Here is a 24,344-nt window from a genome sequence, read left to right on the forward strand (position 1 = left end):
AATTCAATACAATCGGTAATTAAAAGCTGGCCTAATGGCGACCATATAACCATCATCAATTGTTAGAAAAAATCATCTGGTTCACTAATGTCTTTTCGGGAAGGAAATGTGCAATACTTACCTGGTCTGGCCTACACATGACTCCAGCCCGACAGCTATGTGGTTGACTCTTAATTGGGCTCTGAGATGTCTGAGCAAGCTACTCATTTGTATTATAACAGTATGATGTATAAATAAAGGAGTGAAACTGGACTCAATGGCATTAACTCAAGCACTGGAAATTACAACAGCAAGCACAACTCTGATCAACCTGCAAAGCCCTCCTTTTCAAGAGTGGAGTCCTGTGCCAAATTGGGAGAGCTGTCCCACAGAATCGTATCTAACAGACAATGCCCCAGACAACACCACCGCCATCCCATCAACAGGACAGATCCACCAGACAGTGGCACAATGGTATATGATTGAAAAGGAATTTCCGTAGGAGTTCTCTTCATTGATTGTGGACACCATGAAATCTCATGGCTTCCAAATCAAAAATGAACAAAGATCCTGCTTTTTACCACCTATTGCATCCCCCAATTAATGAAAATCGGTTCTTTTCTATGTTGAACACCAGCTGGAAGACACACTGCAGTGACAAGTGCTCACAATATTCTCTGGGTGGGCAACTTCAATGCTTATAACCAAGAATGGCTCATTAGCACCACCAATGACCGAGCCTGAAAGGGCATAGCTGCTAGACAGGTCTGAAATAATTTGTGTGGAAACTAAAAACAAGGATAAATCTGCTTGACTTCATCCTCATTAAACTACCCATCGCAGTGGCAACCATCTACAAGAGTTTGGATAGGAGAGACCACTACTGAGTCCTTTTAGAGACCAACTCCTGTCTTCACATTGAGGGTACTGTCCAATGACTTTTGTGGCTAAATAGGACAAACCATGAATGGATTTGGCAACACAAAACTAGGCATTCACGAGGCAGTAGGCATCAGCAGCAGCACAATTAGTTCATCCAAAATCTGTAAACACTCAGCCTGGCATATCCCTTTTCCTACTATTATCTCTCAACCAAGGGCCAAATGAAGAGTATAGGAGGGCATATGAGAAATAGCACCATGCGTAAAGCTAAGGTGTCAATCTATATGAAGCTACAACACAGGACTACTTGCAAACTAAACCGTGAAACCATCATGCAATAGATAAGATTATATGCAATCTCACAACCAACAGATCAAATCTAAGCTGTGCTGACCTAACAGGAGGTAGATAATGCACAAATTTCCTCATTCTCAACAATGGAGGAGCCCTGCAAGTCAGTGCAAAAAAAACAAGGCAAAAGTGTTTGCATCCATCTTCACTCTGAAGTGCTAAGTGGATGAACTATCTTCGCATCTTCCTGAGGTCCCTTGTGTCAGCTCTTAAACTGTATCAGTGTATGCGATATGAAGTATTCCATTGATGAATTGAGATTGACTAATCTTGACATCTAAGATTCATCAAGGAGCTCTAGTAAAACTGAAATCCATGAAATTAAGGGGAAATTCCTGCAATAAATGGAGTCATACCCTCAGCAGAAGGGAAGATGGTTTTACTTGCTGTAGGTCAGTTAGTCTAAAGATATCATTGCAAAACTTCCTCAGGGTAGTGTCCATCTTTAGTTGCTTCACCTAGACCTTTCCTCCTCCATAAAGTCAGAAGTGAAGATGCGTAGTTATCGGTGAACAGTGTTCAGTGTCATTGCAGTCTGTGGACATATGCAGCAAGACCTGGCTTAGGTTGATGAGTGACAAGAAAAAATCATTTTACATAAGTGTCATGCAATGACCATGTTCAACAAGAGGGAACCTTGATGTTCAGTGAACATCATAGATTAACACCTTAGCTTTACAATCAGTGAATTCTCCCACAATGAATATCCTAAGAACAGAAACCAAACTGGATCAACTATATAAATACTGTATTTCTGGAATTGGAGGTCCAGGTTCAACTCTCATCTACTCCAGTGATATCTCATAGCATGTCAGAACAGCTTGATTAAAAATACAAATAAATATTGTTTGGAATTCCTTGATGAGTAACTCACCTCCTGTCTCTCCGGGTGGTTGGTCATTATTTACAAGGCACAAGTGAGGAGCATGGTGGAATACTCTTCATTTGCCTAGATAAGTGCACACCAACAACACTCAACCCCCATTGTGAGGAGTCACTGATAAAACTACCAGTGATATCAACAAGTTTCATCCACCATTAAACTCACCATGGACTATCTCGACTGTCTCATTCTTGGACACATGCATCTCCATCAAGGATGGGCACCTCAGCACCACACTCTACCACAAACCCACAGACAACCTCACAATGCTACACTTCTCGAGCTTCCACCCAAAACATTAAAACACATTCCCTATGGATAAGCCCTACGCATACACTGGATCTGTTCATATGAAGAGAAACGTGACTAGCACCTGGAAGTACTGAGAGATACCCTCATAAGAATGGGGTACGCTGCTCAACGCATTGGCCACCAGTTCTGACGTGCCACAGCAAGGAACCATAATGACCTCCTCAGGAGACAGACATGTGCTGCAACTGACAGGGTACCCTTCATTGTCCAGTACTTCCCAGGAGCTGAAAAACAACCCCATGTTCTTTGTGACCTCCAACACATTATCAATGAGGATGAGCACCTCGCCAAAGCCTTCCCCTCACCTCCACTGCTCGCCTTTAAACAACCGCCAAACCTCAAACAGATCATTATTCGTGGCAAGCTGCCCAGCTTTCAGGACAACTCCATACAACCCTGTCACAGCAGGCACTGCAAGACGTGTCAGAATGTGGACATGGATACCACCATTACACATGGGGACACCTCCCATCATGTACGTAGCAGGGACTCATGTGACTCAGCCAAAGTTGTCTATCTTATACATTGCAGGCAAGGATGCTCGGTGGCATGGTACATTGGGGAAACCGAGCAAAGATTACGGCAACGGATGAATGGGCACCGCACAACAATCAACAGACAGGAGTGTTCCCTCCCAGTTGGGGAACACTTCAGTGGTCCAGGACATTCGACCTCGGACCTTCAGGTGACCATCCTCCAAGGCAGACTTCGGGACAGGCAGCAGCGAAAAGTGGCCGAGCAGAGGCTGATAGCTAAGTTCCATACCCATAGGGAGGGCCTCAACCAGGACCTTGGGTTCATGTCACACTACAGGTGACCACCATTGCACTATACACACACACACACAGACACTCCTACATACACACAGGCACTCCTATGCACACACACATACACGGACACTCATATACACAGACATTCTCACACACCCTTACAGACACACACTCCCACACTCACACATGCATCCTCTCACAGATTTAGACCACCCGACACTCATGCACACACATATACACTCTCTCTCACAGACACTCACAACCCCCCACCCCACACACAGTCCTACAGACACACACACTCCCACACTCATACATGCACCCCCTCAGACTTAGACACTCTACACTCACATACACACACTTATACACTCTCTCTTACACTCACAACCCCCCCCCCCCACCCCACCCCAGATAGACAGACACATGCACACACAAAGACCCACATGCACACATATGCATATACGTTCGTGGGGTGAATTTGTACTTGCAGGGTTACATTGTACTTTGCTCAAAAACTGCATGAATTCATGTAAAACTCCGTTATCTCACTTTTTTAGATTAGAATCAGTCTAAACATCATGGCACAGACAGAGAACACAGGGGGCTAACACCTTCAACATATTATCTGGCTGACACCAATTGTTACAGTTAACCTGAGAATGTAACTTTTTAAAAAAAGTTTTGTGATTTACACATGAAAGAAGTTAAACTATCATGGTATTCTAACAGATGAAAGACTCAACAAACAATCAAGGTATTTTTCAATGTATAATTTCAGTTACATCACACTGTAAACTTTTGCTATAAATTCTGTCTTACAATTGTGTTCTCCACAACCACCTGATGAAGGAACGGCGCTCCGAAAGCTAGTGCTTCCAGTTAAACCTGTTGGACTATAACCTGGTGTTGTGTGATTTTTTTACTTTGAACGCTCAAGAAGTTTTACATCATCAAGGTCAAAGAAGCCATTTGATAGGCACTCTATCTTCAACTTTTACTCCATTCAAAACAGATGAACAGTAACAGTAGTGTGTGTCATCTAGGATGCCCTATGGTAGTTCACCAAGTCTTCTTTGATAGCTTCCAAACCCGTGACCTTTGATACCTAAAAGAACAAGACCAACAGATGCATGGGGACACCATTCCCTGCAAGTTTTCCTCTAAGCCACTCATCATCTTGGCTTGGAAATATGTTGTAATTGTTTTAATATTGCTGGGTTAAAATTGCTGGATCACTGCATGTCTGTTTTGTTTGACCAGTGGAAATGTATGTGTTCCTAAACCTTAACAGTACAATTAAGACATTGATGCTGACGTGTTAATTAGTTGGATCTTTGATTGGTCTCATCCATCCAGTTCACCGGAATAATTAAGCATGTCAAGGTAGATCAATTCTGAAATTGTCATGGATGAGAAATCCAATGGCCATTCTAAACTGGTTTTGTCTGCTCGTTGAAGCACTTTGAAGTGGTTGCCTGCTATCGCATATCAATAACAACTTGGAATCAAAGATAAGAGCTGGGTGAAGGCGACGACAAATCTCTGAAAAGCTGCTCCAAAGAATGCAGCAAGCCTTTCTGTAAGAGATTATAACTCTCCATTAGATCCTTCCACTGATAACGATCCCCTATTACAAGTATAAAGTTTTATAATATGTTTTGGATTGTCTCTTTAAATTAAAAGGAGAATTACACAATGATAGAGATATTTTGCCTCATGATAGCTTTGCCCTTGAGCAGGCGAAGTGGTGATTGCCATAGGAACAAGGGACACAGGCTAATCCTTAATGAAGAATCCAAATTTCATACCAAAGAAAGAGAGCTGTTTGGGCTCATGTAAACTTACATATTCCCAAGCATTTAATTAAAAACAAAACAGACAGACAGACACAACAGTAGTTGTTGTGGGGTGCAGAGGCAAAAGGCTGTTCTCTCTGTGAATCACCAAACAAAATGCTTGGGAAAACCTTTATACTGGTCAAACAAAACAGACATGCAGTGATCTAAAAATCCAGGAAGATTTGTCCTGTTGAAGCCAAGTGAAGAAATCAATAAAGTAGGTCTCACTGCTGACAGTTAGTTTGGTTAGAGACAACAAAAAACTGCAGATGCTGGAATCCAAGGTAAACAAGCAGGAGGCTGGGAGAACATAGCAAGCCAGGCAGCATCAGGAGGTGGAGAACTCGATATTTCGGGTGTAACCCTTCTTCAGGGTTATTTCTCCACCGCCTAATGCTGCCTAGCTTGTTGTGTTCTCCCAGCCTCCTGCTTGTCTACGATAGTTTGCAGCTCTCAGAGAACTGACGAAAAAGATCTTAAAAGTTTGCTGGGCTGTTGTAGTGCAGTGGTATTGTTTCTGCCCTGAACAAGGGAAGCCTGTGTTCAAGTCCTACTTGTGTCAGCGGTGTGTAATAACATCTCTGAACAGACTAATTAGGAAAAAGTAGTTAATAAAAACAGAAATCTTGAATACTTATAAAGAGAGGCTGTTGAAGTGCAGTGGTAGTGTACTTACTTCTGAGCCACAGGGCCCTTGGTTCTGGCACCATCTGTTCCAGAGGTGTGTGTGAACAGGTTGATTGGAAAATATCAAAAAAGAAACTTCTGGAAAACTGGATATTGATAAGGGAGGAAATAGATACTGTATTTTACATTTATTTAAGTGAAAAGATTGGCCTCTGGTTCTTGCTTCATCATTGTGTTTGTACATGCTGTAACAGTCAGTGCTATGTTGTGGAATTTTTACATAAAAAGTAGGAGCAGGAGTAGGTCAATCGGCCTTTTGAAGTTAGTCCGCTTTTCATACGATCATGGCTGATAATCCAACTCATTACCATGCTCTGACTTTCTCCCCATTCCCTTTGATCCCTTTAGCCCTAAGAACTGTAACTCCCTCCTTAAAAAATTTAATTTCATTCCTCAACTACTTTCTGTTGCAGAGAATTCCACAGGCTTACCACTGTTTGGGTGAAGAAATTACCCCTCATCTCAGTCCTAAATGCCTCCCCTGTATGCTTGGACTGTGACCCCTGGTTTGGGACTCCCCAGTCATTGGGAAATCCTTCCTGGATTTACACTGTTTACTTCTGTTAGCATTTTTTAGGTTTCCTTGCAATCCTCCCTCATTCTTGTAAACTTCAGTGAATATAGTCCTAACAGATCCAGTCCTGCTTCATATGTCACTCTTGCCATCACAGGAATCTGCCTGTTAAACTTTTATTGTACTCCTTCCATAGCTGGAATATTCATCCTCAGGTGAGACCAAAATTACGTGCAGTTCTCCAAATATAATCTCACCAAGGGATGTACCATTGCAGTATGGTTATCCTGGTCATCCACAACATCTGTACCTAGTTCATTTTGTTTAGTTACAGTTTGCCACTGTACCAGGGTAAACCATGACAAGACAGTACAATGTACAAATTTCCCATAATGCAGTTTAATGCCTAAATCATGTTGATCATCTTTCTAGTGTCTGTCATCAGTTATCACTCTGTTACAGATCCTATGGTGATGTGGCAGATGTAAATTCACTGGGAGCTGTTGTGTAAACAACTTTGGCTGTACGGTCAGTAGAGGATTATTTGATTGATACCGTGACAAAGTCAGATAGGCTAATCATTCTTGGTGGCTTTGGTGTAGATCATCAGGCATGGGATACGGTCTTTGTAAGACTCAGGGTGGATAGTTATAACACAAATATTTTCCTCTTGTTGAAGATATGTGCATGCATGAGCTCCTAATCACAAATATAGTTTTATATCCACTTAACGAAAGCTAATACATCCCCATTGTATGCATTGACCTGTAATCGACTATACATTACCAGGCATTGGGAAATGTGTAATTTAAGTGTAACAAAAGCCATACACAGTGCTGACCACTATCTTATTTCAATATTAACCATCAAGATCGATCCTCCTGAAAATAAAACCTCTCAACATCTCAAGGCAATCGTGAAATAATATTTCTCTAAGAAGCTTAGAGATAGCTTTAAATTAAGGGGGGGTAGATATAGGACTGAAGTTAGGGGTAGGTTCTTCACTCAGCGAGTCGTAAGTTCATGGAATGCCCTGCCAGTAGCAGTGGTGGACTCTCCCTCTTTATGGGCATTTAAGCGGGCATTGGATAGGTATATGGAGGATAGTGGGTTAGTATAGGTTAGGTGGGCTTGGATCGGCGCAACATTGAGGGCCAAAGGGCCTGTACTGCGCTGTATTCTTCTATGTTCTATGTTCTATAAGCTCAAGAGTTGCCTGTGTGTAACAAAAATGGACACTACATAAGGATGGTCTGTCTTCAGGATCAAGTTAGAAGTCACACAACACCAGATTATAGTCCAGCAGGTTTATTTGAAATCACATGTACTTTGTATTTACCTGTAGACACTTTTAGTTATCTGGAATTATCTTGCCAATTGATATATAATCTGTGCCTGTGCACTTCTCTCCACTTTACCTGATGGAGGACCTATGCTCTTGTGACTTCATTAAACCTTTTGGCCTATACAAGAACAGAAGTTGCTGGAAGTGCTGAACAGGTCTGGCAGCATCTGTGAAGGGAAATCAGAGTTAACCTTTTGAGTCCGGTGACCCTTCCTCAGAACTGTTGGACTATTACCTGGTGCCGTGTGACTTCTGACTTTGTCCACCCCAGTCTAATGCCAGCACCTTTACATTTAAAATATAGTGTACTTAACTGCTTTAGAGTTTGAGCATAACTCCAGAAAACATTAAATTGACTTGATGAAAACAATGAGGTAATCCAAAAATTACCTGGAGGAGAAACATTGTCAATGACAAATTATTATCCAAGAATGATGCCTACTGAAATGTCTACAGGAGTGCCAATACAAACTCCCAAGAGTTTGGTTGTATCACAAAGCAAATAATATTTTGTCATATACAGACCATATTGGTATTGATTCTATGATGTTCTAGAAAGCTGTCTACTGGTTCATAACTAAATCTTGGTGCCAATTCATCAACACTGCTCTCAGGAAAAGCCTGAAAAGCTTTTGAAGAAGGAGACTAGATTAGAGTGAGAGACGATGTCCTCTGATGCCAAGAACATGAATTCAGAAGAGTGTGTTGCTTACGTGTTCCAGGACAAGAAATGTCTAATGCCATCTGTAGTGAATTACTGAGACATGACTATAGAAAAATCAGGATTAGGAATTAAATGTCACATTGAAGAAAAAATAAAGTGAAATGAGAGGAGGAGTATCTTCTTATTATGGATATTGTGGATTAATGGCAATAAATAAAAACCTGTAAACTCTATTTTGGTTTTATTAATAGGCTTAGAAATGAATGATAATGAAGGACCAATCACACAAGTAGAGGTAGTCTACAAAACACTTATTGGTCAGTGGGAAGGAGATGGGTAAGAAATATACAGACACATCAGAGAATTGAGTAAAAATAGAATAATAATCTTGGGGAATTTCAACTACATTGATACTCATTAGATAGAAGAGATAAGTAAAGGAGATGAGAAAATGGAGTTCCTACAATGTGTATAGGAGCTTTTTCTAACCTAATATTGTAAAAAGCCCTATAAGGGAAAATTCACAATTGGATCTGATAATGGGAAATGAACTAGAACAGATAAGAGAACAAAATGCGGTGGAACATCCAGGCAATAGCAAGCATAACATGAAATGCTTTAAAGGACTGATATAGAAGGAAATGATGAAAACCAAGTTAACTGTTTGGAGAAAAGCTACTTTTAGAGGGATCATGAATAGAACTTAGGAAAATAAAATGGGCAACAATATTGTTAAGCAACCGTGTAAAGCAACAATAGGAACATTTAAAACAGTGTTTACAGAAACATGTGAAATATATTCCTCTTGGAAAAAAAAGACTAAATAGGAGCTACTGTATTAGTTGGCATTATTGGCAACCTTGTACATAGGGCCTGAGCCGTGTGTTGACTCTGCAACCTTGATGTTGAAATAGCATGCATAAAAACCATCCTGAGAGATATTAGCCATATTGATCAGATTATGCAATATACAGCAAGAAACAATTTCATGAACAGCTTTAAGGATATCAATTTTGATCCTGAAAAGAACCCAGTCTACCTTTAATTTTGCAAGTTATCTGAGTGGTTTGAACAACTGTTTCATGTTTCATGTACGTGGAGTGCACCATTAACATGCTGCTGCCAAGCCAAAAAGATGTTCATCACTTAAATGAGTAATGTAGTATATGAATTTCAGTGCTAATGTGATGCCAGATAAATAGGGCATTCCTGTCAAAAACTGGAAAATGGCAACTTTTTTGGCTATGATCAGTGTCTTTGCAAATAGCCAATCAGCCCATTCATACAAAACTCATAGCACAATGTCCAACGTTTGATCCAATTCCACAATCAGAAGCATCTGTTGAATAATCCTGAGTAAGTAAAGGATTATGCTGACAACCAATTTAGAATTATCAATTGGGCTTGCACTGTGGCACACCTGTGTGTACTGGACATCAGACAGATCAATACATAGGGCCCTATGCTTTACAGAACATGTGCATATTCATTACAACTCAACAAAACAGAGACAGAATTCAATGATACATTTCTCAGGGAAATATCTCAACCAACCAATCTGCCTTGTTTAAAATTTAAAACAAAAAAACTGGCAGTTAATTATCAATCATCATTAACTGGTGCATTCTTCATTACATGCCTCTGCCAATCAACACTTTCCTCTTGCAGTATAAATCTTAGTTTTCAGTTCCCTATGGAGTAGCGCAGCACATCTGATTGCGATGCCAGAGGTTGTGGGCTCATCTCTGGCTCAAGTACAGTTTACAACTTGTCTAAATCTTAGTTTCCCCTTAAACTGACATATTTGAGAATTGTCCTGATGAGTGCAAATGAAAAGCTTTGACAGAATGCGTCTTTTTTCCAGGGATACTCATTTTCTTTAGTATGTCTACTGAAATCAATCTACTCTGGAAGAATAAGACAAACTCTTGGTCTTACAGAAATAGTTTTTAATCAGCTTAAGGTACTGAGAGTTGAATTGTAACACAGCATTTCACACACGCCTCACACTGTCGCATTTAATGTAACAAATCAACAACAACAAATAAAGCCAGTCATTAAAATATGGTCAGAGAGAAACAATTATTAAATTTCAATGTTGAAAATGTGATTTTGTGCTGGATTTTTTTCTACGTATAACAAAGAGAGCTTAGAATTTCATGCATGCCCAACATGGAATAAAACCATTAGTTCTTTTGGTGTATTTGTAATACAAGACTATTTGTGCTCACAAATGCTCTCCTTTAAAACTAAATACTGCCACGTATAAAGGTCTTTTGAAAAATCATATTCTGAAGCAGATTTGTTCAATTTTTCTCAGCTGCTGATTTTAGTAAGTTTTATGGTCCTGTGTTCTTTCCAGCCTATGGCTTTGCACGCTCTGAACAAGCCTTAAATACTTTTCTGAAGCCTCTCTGTTTCAAATCAATTTATTTTTAGTCATTTGTGGGGTGTGGGTATCATTGATTCGGTCAGCATCCCATATTAGCCATCCCTAATAACGTTGGATCACCTTTGTTCATGAGAGGACCGTTTATTGTCAGCAAAAGGAGAGAATAAGAAGTTAGTACTGTGTAGACTGATAGGAGCAAAATTAGTTGTTTCCTAGTTTCAAGCATTCTGCATGAACAGAGTTTATAGTTTGTTCTCAATGTGTATGCACCCACTTTACAAAAAGATTTCTAATTTAGTGAGAAATATTTATTGTGTAACTTGATTGAGTTTTTTTTTGAGTTGATAAATGTGATTGATGTGCTTATAAAAGTAGATTCCCTATGAGGGACTTCAGCAAAATTCTACAAAGTAGACTTTTTAGCAAAGTTTAAGTTGCATAGACTAAAAGCATTGAGTCTAGGAGTTGGGATGTCATGTTGTGGCCGTACATGACTTTGGTGAGGCCACTTTTAAAATACTGCATATAGTTCTAGTTGCCCTGCCACAGGAAAGATGTTGTTAAACTGGAAAGTGTACATAAAAAATTATAAGAAGGTTGCCGGGACTGGAGGATTTGAGTTATAAGCAGAGGCTGGATAGTCTGGGACCTCCTGGAGCATCGGAGGCTGAGGATAAGGTGTATAACCAAGATCTTTTCTCCCAAGGGTAGGGGAGTCAAAAATGAGAGGGCATAGGTTTGAAGTGAAAGGGGAAAGATTTAAAAGGGATCTTAGGGGCGACATTTTTCATACAGAGGGTGGTGCATGGAATGTGTTGCCAGAGGAAGTGGTAGAGGCCGGTACATCTAAAAGATATCTAAAAGACATCTAGACACATTTTTCGGAAAGTTTTAGAGGGATATGGGCCAAAAACAAGCAATTGGGACTAGTTCAATTTAGAATACCTGGTTTGAATGGACGAGTTGGACCAAAGGGTATAACACTCTGATTCTATGACAGTTAAAATTAGGATACAAAATTGGCTGAGTGACAGGAAACTTGTGATTTGTTTTCTATTATAAATTGTATGGAAGTACGATTAGTTCCAGGAGTTCGGCCCCTAGCCACGGCCTTTTGAACTGTATTAAAGGCCGAGACTTGGCAAGACGCAATTTCAAAATTAGCAAATGGCACTAAATTTGGACGAATTGTGAACTATGAAGATATTGATGAATTCCAAAAGACTGGTGAAATTTAATGCGTATGTGAAGTGGTACATTTGCTAACAAACAAAGGATACAATTATAAGGGAAGTAGGAATATACCTTAACTATATCTGCACAATTACTGTAAATCAATGAAGGTGACAAGGCAGTTTGAAAAGGTGGTTAATAAATCATTTGGTATTTTGGGCTTTACAAATTGGAGCAGAAAGTATAAAAACAGCATAGTATAAATCTTTATAAATCACTTGTTCAGTTTTAAATGGAGTATTGAGCTGAATTCAGATGTTAGGAGGCCTAGCTAAATTAAGTGCAAGGGATTAGCATCAAGGCTTTCCCAGCATTTACAAACCTGCTGTCCCCACACTACTCAGGACAGCTGCTAGACATTCTGGACTATCCGTGGGGGTGGTGGCTGCCCAGCAATGTCCATTAGTGCAACAGGCTGCTACTATTAATGCTCCTATCTATCAATGACAAATCCTGGCCATAGTCGGTACGGACAAGATGTGGTTTGCAGACAGGATTCAGTTGCAAGGAAGATGGATGGTCAATCCCTCCTATCCATATTTCCTCATTGCTTGATTCACATTGAATGCTGATCCCTTCTCTTCATGTTTCTCACAATCAAGTCAGAAAGATTCTGTTTAGAAATAGAATGCAACCGGCTGCCATCACCTGCTCCCTTTTAAAAACACTACGTAGGTGAGGTGCAGCAATAATAAACACATCAACCAAGGAAACTGAAAAGGTCTGAATCGGTTTCATTCCTGATATCACTGACAGTCAAGGCACCATGGTCTTAACACACAGTAGGGCTATCAGAGTAACTTATGGTGGTTTAACCAGGGTTACCACTCTTGAGGCAAGGGGAAAGGTTGAAAAAGAGAGTCCTTCCTGGTAACCTCAGGAAGTGTGGGCATTGAACTCACATTGTTGGTATCACTGCATCATAAACTGGCTATCCAACGAATTGAGCTAACCAACATCTATTTTGACATTCAGGATCATAGCCATAGTTAGTCTAAACAGTGAAGCTTGGGAAACAGTAAATTGTGGCAAGTATCAGGATCAAAAACACAATCTAGCAGTAGTCAATTAATGGGTCAAATATATAAATGTGACTGAAGCATCTTCCATTTAAAGTTTCCTACCAGGGAGGCTGATGTCAATTATAGAGCTACTAAAATCCCATCAACTGGAATAGGTGGCTGAATTTATGGAGGATCTCAAAGTTTATCTTTGATTTGATTTATTGATGGCACATGTACCTAAATACAGTGAAAAGCTTTGTTTTGCGAGCAGTACAGGCTGATCATAGTAAATAAGCACAGACAGATTATAAGGTGCTTAGACAGAACGAGGCATACATGGTTTTGACTGCACAGGATGTGCACAAAAGCATGGTCAACATTAGATTTGAAATTAGGTCTGTTCAGGAGTCTGATAACAGAAGGGAAGAAGCTGTTCTTGAACCTGTTGGTGCATGTTCAAGTTTCTATATCTTCCGCCTGATGGAAGAAATTTAAAGAGAATATTATTGGGGTAGGAAGGGTCTTTGATGACGTTGGCAGCCTTTCCATGGCAACAAGAAGTATAAATGGAATCCGTAGATGGATGGTTGGCTTCCGTGATGGTCAGGGCTGTGCATATAACTTTCAGTAGTTTCTTATGATCCTGGGCAGAGCAGTTACTGCACCAAGTCATTATACATCCAGAGAGAGTACTTTCTATGGTGCATCTGTAAAATTGGTAAGGGTCATTATGGACATGCCAAATTTTCCATACCTCTTGAAGAAGGCTGTTGTGCCTTCTTAACTGTTGCATCTATGTGGGGGGAGGTCCAGGACAGATTGTTGGTTATTGTCACTCCTAGAAACTTGATGCTCTTGACCCAGTCTACCTCAGCTCAGTTGATGTAGATGGGGGCATGTCCTCCTTTTTCCTGAAGTCAATAATCAGTTCTTTTATTTTTCTAACTGAGAAAGAGATTGTTGTTATTATTGCATCACGACACCAAGCATTCTACCTCTTTCCTGTATTCTGACCCATTATTGTTTGATATCCAGCCTACAACGGTGGTGTTATGAGCAACTTGTGGATGTTGTTCATATAGAATTTGGTTACACAGTTGTGCATGTACAGGGACTACAATAGAGAGCTGAGTACACATCCTTGCGGGGCTCCAGTGTTGAGGATTATCATGGAGAAGGTGCTGTTATCTATCTTCACTGATTGCGGTCTATGGGTTAGGAAGCTGAGGATCCAGTTGCAGAGAGCAGAGGTGAGACCTAAGTTTCAGAGTTCTGAGATTAGTTTGATTGGGATTATGCTGTTGAAGGCAGAAGTATAGTTGATGAGTAGGAGCCTGACATAAATGTGCTTGTTCCCCAGATGTTCCAGGGATGAGTGTAGGGCTAGAGAAATGGCGTCTGCTGTGGATCTACTTTGCCAGTAGGCAAATTGCAGAGGATCAAGGCAGGTTGGAAGGCTAGAATTGATGTGGGCCACGACTAACCTCTTGAAGCGCTTCATGATTATGGAAGTCAAAGCCACTGGATAGTAGTCATTGAGACACCTTGCATGTGTTTTCTTTGGTACTGAGATGATGGTGGTTTTATTGAAGCAGGCAGGGACTTTAGATTGTAGCAAGGAGAAGTTGAAGATTTGAGCAAATACTTCTGCCAACTGGTCCGCATAGGATCTGAGTGCACCGCCAGAGATTTTGTCTGGCCCAGTCGCTTTCCTCGAGTTTACTCTCAAGAAGAACAATCTCACGTCTGCAGCAGTGACAGAGGGAATAAGTGCTTCCAGGGTGGTTGGGGCAGGTGACACTATGCCACTGGCATTCTGCTTGAACAGAGCTTAGAAAACATTGAGCACATCAGGGAGGGATGTGTTTTTGACGGTTATTTGGTTCTGCTTCATTGTGTATCCTTATATGTTGTGGAGGCCTTGTCATAGGCATCGGGTGTCTGTGTGGTTAGTTTGGGCCTCTAACTTAGTCCGGTACTGCCTCTTGGCATCTCCAATGGTTTTGTGGAAGTCATATCTGAATTTCCTATAGCCGTCCAACTTGAGTGCCATGCACCTGGTCTTCAGTAGGCAGTGGATTTCCTAGCTCATCCAAAGTTTCTAGTTGGGGAACACACAGATTGACTTCTTTGGCACGCAGTTCTCTACACACTTGCTAATGATGGTGATGATGTACTTGTCTAGGTTGTCTGCTGAATTCTTGAATATGGTGCAGTTCACCGATTCCAAGCAACCCTAGAGAAACTCTTACACCTTAGACCAGCATTGCACTACTTTCTGTGAAGGGTCCTCTTGTTTCAACTTCTGCTTGTAAGCTGGCAGGAGGAACACAGTGTTGTGATCTGATTTTCTAAAGTGCAAACGGGTATGAGCAGTTGGTATCGTTGATGGTTGTGTAGCAGTGGTCAATGATGTTCAGTCCTCTGGTGAAGAGTCTGGTGTATCATTGTTCAGTCAGGAAAAACAAAACTGTTTCTTCAGGATTTAACAGGGGAAACTTATGGTTTAAGTTTTGCTGGTGAACTCCACTTGGAGATTTCAAAATTGCTTCCAACAAGCTAAGAAAGATTTTGAAAGGGAATGGAAGGAGTTGTCCCACTAAAGCAAGGATTCTCATTTCTTTTTAAGCCTATTGCTGTTTATCAATTTACAAATCTGCTGCTGAATGGAGGGGTAGCAATGATAACTCAAGATTTAATTTGTTACAGTGTCTAATGTGGCTTTCTTTAACGTAACCTGGTACTGGATGTTTTATACAAAACTACAATATATGTGAACTGTAAATTGAATAATGATTGGTCAAGTGTACCAACAATATATAAAATAAAAACAAACTGCTACTGATGCTGGAGATCAGAAATAAAAGCAGCAAGTGTTGGAGAACCTAACTGGTGTCGTAACATCTGGAGAGAGAAACAGAGTTACCATTTCAAGTCCTGCATGACTTCAGAAGTTGAACAAAATCCATTTATTTCCATAATTTTATATGGCCAATATACCTTCCAGAAATAGTTCATTGACATAGTTTTTTGGGGTGATAGGATCAAATCAAGTACTGACCATGAAGGAATTTCAACAAAATATTTTTGAATTAAACTGCTCTTACTCAAAGCAATTCCTTTCATCACTCAGAGGTGCATCCATGTGTAAGGGGCAATGGTTAATAGCTCTTAAACTTGCATGAAGCCAGGCTATGCCAGTGATTTGCTCAATTCATGTTGCAAATACATTCTGCCTATATTTGCAACCTTTTAACAAACAGAAAGATGATCCAAGACATGCCACAGAAACACAGATGCCAAACCAAAGACAGTAAGGAGTTTTTCAAAAATTGCCAAAGATGTAACTTTGAATCAGGATATGTTTTTTCAGCTCTTTCTTCTTTCACATTAGCACAAATGTGCCCATGTATTTAACAATAATATTTATTTGAGAAAGTAAGATTAAATAATGTCACTGGAGTGTGCACTTTGGCCTGTTGACAAACGGATGCAGGAATCTAGAGATGGAAATGCAACAAACTGCTGAAAGAATCTGACATCATTAAATGTGAACCACGTAAGCAGCAAACAAGTTGGTACTGATTGGTAAAGGCATCCCATTTCAAACACTTAAAAATTTGTGCCACACACACCAAGAAAAAAACACCATTGTCTTCATATAGACCATAATTAGCACAAAATAACATTTTATATGATACTCAGTGGTCCTTCTGAACATAATATCATGCTATTAGGTCTTAGATGCAATCAACAACCATAGATTTGTAAACAAAAAGAGGAAGGCTGCTTCGTATTGTGACAAAATGCAGAACATACAGCAGCTTCAAAGTTTGGAAATTTCAGGAAGATCAGTGACTCCACTGGATAGTCTCATGATTCATGTTTCAGAGTACTCCAGGCAATTGATTAATGTGCAAGTATTTTGAAAGTCTGAAGTTACACAGAGTATCAGTGTTAAATAATGATTAATATTTTCTTTCCTGTTTTCACCTTCCACAGAGAGGTTCATAGTCATTCCAAAAAACTCTCCTCAGTCCTCAAAACCTGGAAATTGTAGAACCAAAAATGTAAAGTTTCATTTCAGGTGCTATGTAAAGTGAGTGGTAAAGGAAGTGAGCATCAGGCACTGTGTATTGGCTGATAGAATAACACCCATTTTGCACCACAGCCTAGACCGATTTTTATCCTAAAATCTTTGCTACTCTCCATTCATCTTTTAATTTTGATACAAAGGCTCTGTCTTTGGTAAGACAAGGAATTAAATTCCTATCTAGCCCTTAGCAAGGCTGCATCTTTTGGTCTTGAGTTCCTGTTGTGGTACCATAATGCTCTTCAGAAGGAAAAAAAAGTGGTCATCTGTCAATAATGTAGCTCATCTACATCTCACACAGCTGTTGCTTTTCCATATTGCAATGATAGGGGAGAATACTCTTTAATACGAACATATAATCTTCCCTTGGTCCATGGATTCTGTAGGGAAAGGGGCAGAAAGTCATCATGTAGCCATTTCTCTGTGTTGTCCATGGATAACACCAGGCCAAAGTGATCTAGCTGATCATCTCTGTAAAACTGGGCATCTTTATCTCCACTCATTTTCATTGCTGTCTCATTTGTTTCCCTTATCACCAGCTTAACAATCTCTCGTGCTGATGTACTGCCTGTGACATGAAGCTAGAACCAGAGAAACATTAATTAATAACAGGACAGAGAGTAATGAGGTGCTGATCAGAAATACATTTAATAAAAAGATGTTTAAGCAAGGTTTAATTACATAAGTGAGTCCTGTGGATTTTTGGAATCTGAAATAAAAACAGAAAATGCCAAAAAAAACTTGAGGGGTCCAGCAACATCAGTCAAGAGAGAAACAGAATTAACATTTCAAGTGTAAGAGCTGAAAGTGCATTGACCCAAAATGTTAATTCTGTTTCTCTCTCCATAAATGCTGTAAGGCAAGCTGAGTATTTTAAGCATTAACTTTTTATATAATGTATTCACGATTGCGCTAATAGGAGCGTAGTTTACAGATGAGAAGTGACTGTAGCTAAATTGCCATTATAACTCCAATCCTAATCATCATTCCATTCCCCACACAAATCACCAAAGCTATATTCCCATCTCAATAAAAATTATCACCCCAATACCACGCCAACAAAACAATTTACATTAATTGTCTGCTGTTTGGTCCTTTATAAATATTTTTTTCAGCTTTGGTCTGAAATACTTTGATGGACACAGTGCAGAGGGTGTATTACTCACTATCTAACCCAGAATCACAAAATTGTTAGGGTGCACAAAGAAGCCATATATCCCTTTCCATCTGCACCAGCTTTTAGAATGTTGATTTAACACCAATTTCCTGCTATTTCGCCAAAGCCCTGCACATTATTTGAATGGAAACAATCATCTGATATCATTTTGAATGCTTTAACTGAACCAGCCTCCATCAGACTTCTCGGCATTGCATTCCAGAAACATTTCATTATTTTGCCTTGCTTCCTTTGCAAAATACTAAATCTGTGCCCTTTCGTTCTTGTGAGCAGGAGCAGTTTCTTTCTATCCACTCTGTCCAGACTTCACATGATTTTGAAAACGTCTATTCGATCTATTCTTGGTCTTCTCTCCTCCTCCAATATGTCTTCATAATTGAAGTTTCTCATTCTTGGAACCATTCTTATAAACTATTTCTGTACACTTCCCAATAAGTTCACATCTTTAAAATGTAGCACCCAGAACTATTTTCAAAAATCAACTGACGTCTAACTTGTGACTTGTATAAGTTCAACATAATTTCCTTGCTCTTGCATTCTGTGCCTCTGTTTATAGAAGCCTAGAATATTGCCTGCTTTCCTAACAGCTATCTCTAAATGTCTTATGCACACACACTCTGCTTCGGCAAACATTAGAATAGTACCCTTTGGTTTATACTGCTTCTCCATGTTCTTTGTACCAAATGTATCACCCCAAACTTCTCCACACTGAACATCACCTTCTACATATCTTGCCCACTCCACCAACTTGAGTATATACTTTTGAAGTTCTGCACTGCCCTTCAACACTCCCAAGTCTTGTACTGCACATTAATTTTGAATTGTTCTCTGCAAACTGAGATCTAGGTAATTTATATGTATATAGACAAAAAGCAACGGTCCCAATTTTGACCCCTCGGGAACTTTGCTACAAACCTTTCTTCAATGTAGAAAACATTCATTAGCTGCCTTAGTTAATTTGTATCCATGTTACTACTGTCCCTATTATTCCATGAACTGTAACTTTTCTCACATTTGTTGTGGTTCTGTATTGAATGCCTTTCGGAAATCCAAGTACACCACATCAACCATATTGCACTCATCAACTTTGTCTGGGCTTCAGAAAACACCGGCAAGTTAGATAGACATGATTTTCTTAATTAACCCATGTTTTTCAATATGACTATTAATCCTTTTCTGAATAATTATTTCAAGACGTTTCTCCATCACTTAACTTAAACTGACTGGTTAGTAATTGCTGGGCTTTTCTTTACACCCTTTTTTTGAATAAGGGCATGATATCTTTTATTCTGCAGACTTTGAGCACTACCCCAGTCTATGGAAGATTGGATTGCCCTGAAAATGTTTGATGAATTCTAATCTCTAGAAACACTGCAGTGGATTTAGGTCAGAAGGAAATGAGACTGTCAAACCCACACCTGCTAATTTTGTGATCTATTCAATATGTTTGGGAGGTTGCTTTTCTAATTGGCTACCTCGATGTTCGTTGTCCATATAAAAATGATGGGCAAGCTCTTGATGCTGCCAATAAAATCAGGGAATGGCAACACTAGGGCTTTGAGAGCCCCATTGGGAGAGGTGAGCACTGCTGAGGCAAGTCAGGATCCATAAGAATTTTGTTAGTTTAAACTGAAACGTTTTATAGCTTCTATCTCTTATTTAGAGCTAGTGTAGATCAGGAGTATTTCCTTGATAATTTCTGCCTGCTGAGTTCAAGGTAGTTAATCCCATAAAAGCTTAGTCTTGGGTCTGCAGGATTAACGTAACTGTTGTAGAGGGGAGGAAAGTATATGGGAATGTTACCTGCTTTCAAATATGCTATGAATATTCTAGATATTTTAAGGGTCTGAGATTTCTCTCTTCAGAATATATACTTGCCACATAAGAAGCAATATATAAGAGAGTAGATGTTGTTTCAGTTGTTACAGAAAATCTTGACACCATTTACTAAATTTTATAATTATATTAGTAGAAATTAACAAGCAGCATACTTTAAGTGGATAAGTAAACTGCAGTGCCAGAAGAAAATTAAAGATATAATAACATATCTAATAGAATCTAATTTGATGCTTTTTTATAAATAGTCAAGACTATTTAAGGCTAACCAGGAATACCATTAAACCAACATTTAATGTAAAAATTTACCTTAAAGCCTTGAGTAAAGTATCTTCTCCCAATGGAGCATCTATTGAGAAGTATTATCTGAGAGTTACTAATACTTCTGAGATCTTCAATGAAAGTAAAATTATTGTTTCTATCCCACATACTTTTCAGATGTGTGCCTTAACTCTGTATAGATTGATCACATTTTCATGTGATATATTATTTAAAATAATTCATTAATTATTCAGTAAACCTTACTTTCTGAAGCAGTGAGCTTTTATCTAGTCATTATAATCAATCTGGTTTTGTAACTATAAAGATTTTTAAAAGTCTATCAGATTTCCTTAAAATAAACTTTAGGTTTATCAGTTAAAAAAAAGGAAATTTCATTTCTCTGTCTAGCTGAGCTCACTTTTCTATTTGTTTTTGATGTGCTGTTTGATCCAGATGTCTAATAGTATTCAACATGATAAGGATCTTTGAATGACATCTCCTATCAGTTGCATGTTTCAGGTTTTAATTGTTCCAGTATTTCTGCTGCAGTTAACATCTTGTTTTCATGTTGAGATGTGATGGTGTCATGTCTCTTTCCAGCCTTCTAATTTCAAAGTGAATATCCTGAATTTTCCTGCAATTTACTATGGAGCCATTCCTGGTTAACTCCTTATTTTCCATGAATCCTCATGTTTAAAGGTTTCAGTCCTTTGTAATTATTACACTTATCTCTCAACCAAACCTACATTTTTAACCAGATATTGTTACAATACTTGTGGCCTCTTCTTTAGGGAATGGAACTTTGATCCCATTGTGGCAGGCCAACTGCCTCTGAATTGCAAGTCTCTACACATGATGACAAAATCTTGGCAAGGTGGTACAATGCCTCTATCAGGGTCTTTAACTAATGGAATTGGCTACCTGCTTTCTTGGAGCGGGCTGCTCGCCCAATTTCCAGCCTATCTAATAAAAATTACCTATCAACAGGAACAGGGAACTGTTCATCAATGCGGTGTGTGCAGACCATCTTCCTACTACTACTTCATTTTCCTGCTTCCAATTCTACCATAACATGGTCAGAATATTCAGCCCATTGAGTCCATTTATTGGACAGTGTCTTTGAACCTAATTAGATTTTGCAACAAATACTGAAAGCCAGCATACCTTGACACTTATTTCCTTGGACAATCCTGTATTGTACTGGGGATAAACTCTTAAACTCACAGAATGAGGTTCATTCCCTTCATAGATTTGTTCTTCTTTCTGCAGGGATTCTTGAGGAGGATTAATCCAGTCTGCAGAATCTTGGGATCTGGAATGAGTTGTTAATCGTGAAATATCATCAGAATGAAGAGGGGTGTTTGATTTGAAGCACACAGAGGGCCTATGTCCATTTACACTTGATTCTCTGGATTTTTGTTCTGTTGAACATTCATCCATGGATTCAGGTCGTGACCAACACTTCCTTTGAACATGGAAAGTTTGAGTTGGAATATCAAAGCTGCTTGTTCTGACACAGTAGGCTTGTCTTTTTTCTGTTATATGCAAAAGCTCCAGCTGTCTGCTTGGAAGCACAAAATCACTATCATAAAGCGGTGTGTGCCTTGTGTCCTCATGACTGCTGCTTACTTGTTGGGATTTGAGTTCATGTGCTTGAAGAACATCAGGAGCACCATCATGTAGACTGTGACTAGATCTTTTGCTGCAGTCAAGGGCTGATAAACAGATGAGATCCACCTCTCGAGGGCTCTGAGCTCTGCTGGAGTCATAATCACTGTCAGTGGCCAAAAATACCTCTGAAGAACCTTCCTCATCTGATATCCCATGTGAGTCTGGAAGGGTGAAGCATATACATTAAGTGTTGCTGTGGTTCCTGTGGTACTGTGAGCACTGGATTAACTAAAGAGCGAGTGGTACAGCTCTTAATCAGATTTCATTAATTGCACAGAAATAATACTTAGGGCAGTGAAGCCCATTTGATGAACTAACAATTATAAATGAAACCTTTTTATACAGTTTTATTTTGACTGTTGTTTAAATCTCATATTAGAGGGAAAGTGGTCAAAATCCTGGGAAAACAGAATACAGCTTGTGGATAGAAAAGGAAATGGAAGATAAAAGCTGCTTGTTTAATAGAAATGTGGAAAAGGCATAAGTACAATTTGGTACCTGGCTTGTGCTGTACTAGCTGATTTCAGCAAAACATTTAGGGAACAACTGTTGGCCTAAGTATGGAGGAGTAAATCACCAACTAGCCTTTTCCTTTTCCTCATTTAGACCCTCCTATGGAAAATACACATGCAAATTTTCAATGAGAAATATTCAGTGATGTTGTCCCAAATGTAGTGTAATTTGTTGCTACTCAGTGTGTAGCTTTTCACATCAAAATTAGCCATTGATATAAGATATTTCAGACTGCCAAAACAGATGGATCCTATGTCAGTGATCCAAGAAAGAATTTGGTGCAAAGAAATTTCATCATTTCACTGACTTGCGGCTGTGAAATAGGATGGACTAAATGGGGTGAGTGAGCTTTAATTTAAGCAACAGAGCAAAGTAATAGAGCAAAACGGTCTCTTTCACAATTAAAAAAATCAGATGCAATGTTTTAATGAATGGCAGAGTTTATTTGTACCTGGTACTGTATTTTACTGAACTTACCAGTGGGATGTTTGCGATTAGTCTCTGGGGAGGGCGTTGGGGAGGGCAAGTAATCTAAGTTGGCTGAAACAGATTGCAGATTGTCCTTTTTTATATCTGTGGTAAAATCCATCAGCAAGGTCAATCGAATGCCCCCAGGAGGCTGTTTGTATCTTGCATACTGTAGAACATCCATTATCCAGCGCATATCCCGCCAGATCTCCTCCATTTGCTGAAAAAAATTAAAGCTTAATAACCAGATAGAATAGTATATTTCAAACAGAAAAGAGCAGAAAGCTATACTGCACATCATCACTCAACAAGCATTCAGGAATCGAGTACTCACAAATTTAATCACATTTGTCAACTAAATTAAGCAATGTTTTTGCTGTGGAATAGAATACTTTTGAATTCAGGTTCCCAGTGCTTACATTAAATAATCTTTGTCAAGTATAGCACGAGCTAGCTACAGAGTAATTGCCCCTCTACACCATTCTGTCAATGTACCCAATCTTCAAATTAAGAAGTGTGCCCACCACTAACTCACATTTTTACTTCTGAGAAGAGAAATTCCATGGACTTTCTGAAGCAAACTGACAACTGATGCAAAATGATTGACAGTTTGTGTGTTGGACGTGCAGTGAGAGAGTCCAATTTCATTTATGTCAGACTCACCCAGCCAGAGGACAGAATAAGCTTTCATTGCATCAGTCTGGTCTGAGTTTGCTGTCCAAATTCTTATTGTATATTCCTGTCACAGAGCACATTCACCATCAACACCTAAAATTTGCCTGTTATTTTTAGGAACAGATTCAGACTGAGGATATATTCTGGATCACCCCTCTGATCTATTCCTCACTGCCATTAGGACTATCTGTACAGTGCACTTGAGACTTATAAAAACTTTGCTTCAAAAATATATTAGGATTTCTCAAGTGTTATTATCCTCTGGAATTTACTACTGTCAAACATTAATAAGCTAAGTTTTTTTTAAATGAGCACAGTTTTGAAGTGATGTCATCATCCTAGAAATGTTTGGCTTGTAAATAAATAGCTCACTCAGCATGATCCAATGTATGAGCAGAAACCAGTTTTATTTAGTGGATTCTGAATAAACTGTATTGTTCAATCTATGAACGGACTATTTTGGATATTATGATATTGGGAGGTTCTTTTAAACTATTGCTTTTGAGTTGTTCACAGTTCACTTTTAACAAAGTCAGAAGTCACACGACACCAGGTTATAGTCCAACAGGTTTATTTGAAATCACAAACTTTCAGAGTGCTGCTCCTTCGTCACCTGATGGAGGAGCAGCACTCCGAAAGTTTGTGATTTCAAATAAATCTGTTGGACTATAACCTGGTGTCACGTGACTTCTGACTCTGTCCACCCCAGTCCAATACCAGGACCTCCACAACACTTTTAACAAGATAGCAAAAGCTACTTATTAGAGGAGGTCCCAGTCTATCCTCAGTTAAATATGGA

General features: G+C 39.3%; 1 protein-coding gene and 1 pseudogene across 13 annotated transcripts in view; one reads left to right on the forward strand and one right to left on the reverse strand.

The window, feature by feature from the left end:
* Positions 1–256: 256 nt before the first annotated feature.
* LOC148146600 (uncharacterized) lies at positions 257–3,224 on the forward strand (annotated as a pseudogene).
* Positions 3,225–10,162: 6,938 nt separating this feature from the next.
* Positions 10,163–24,344, reverse strand: part of LOC122560664 (ankyrin repeat and fibronectin type-III domain-containing protein 1-like) — a 931,085-nt gene continuing 916,903 nt past the window's right edge. For 12 of the 13 annotated variants that reach the window (XM_087997831.1, XM_087997829.1, XM_087997834.1 and 9 more), the window contains 3 exons: positions 22,880–23,090; positions 21,383–22,050; positions 10,163–17,525 (listed from right to left, as the gene is read on the reverse strand). In XM_087997831.1, the coding sequence (XP_087853957.1) occupies positions 17,238–17,525; positions 21,383–22,050; positions 22,880–23,090 (1,167 nt within the window). In that variant the 3' untranslated portion in view covers positions 10,163–17,237. Of the gene's footprint in view, positions 17,526–20,266; positions 22,051–22,879; positions 23,091–24,344 lie in introns of all 13 variants that reach the window. The other variant, XR_015760575.1, reaches the window with a different exon arrangement.

The sequence above is a fragment of the Chiloscyllium plagiosum genome, unplaced genomic scaffold (genome assembly GCF_037043375.1).
Source record: "Chiloscyllium plagiosum isolate Xiang-an unplaced genomic scaffold, Cpla_swu_hap1 HiC_scaffold_20, whole genome shotgun sequence".
Lineage (NCBI taxonomy): Eukaryota > Metazoa > Chordata > Chondrichthyes > Orectolobiformes > Hemiscylliidae > Chiloscyllium > Chiloscyllium plagiosum.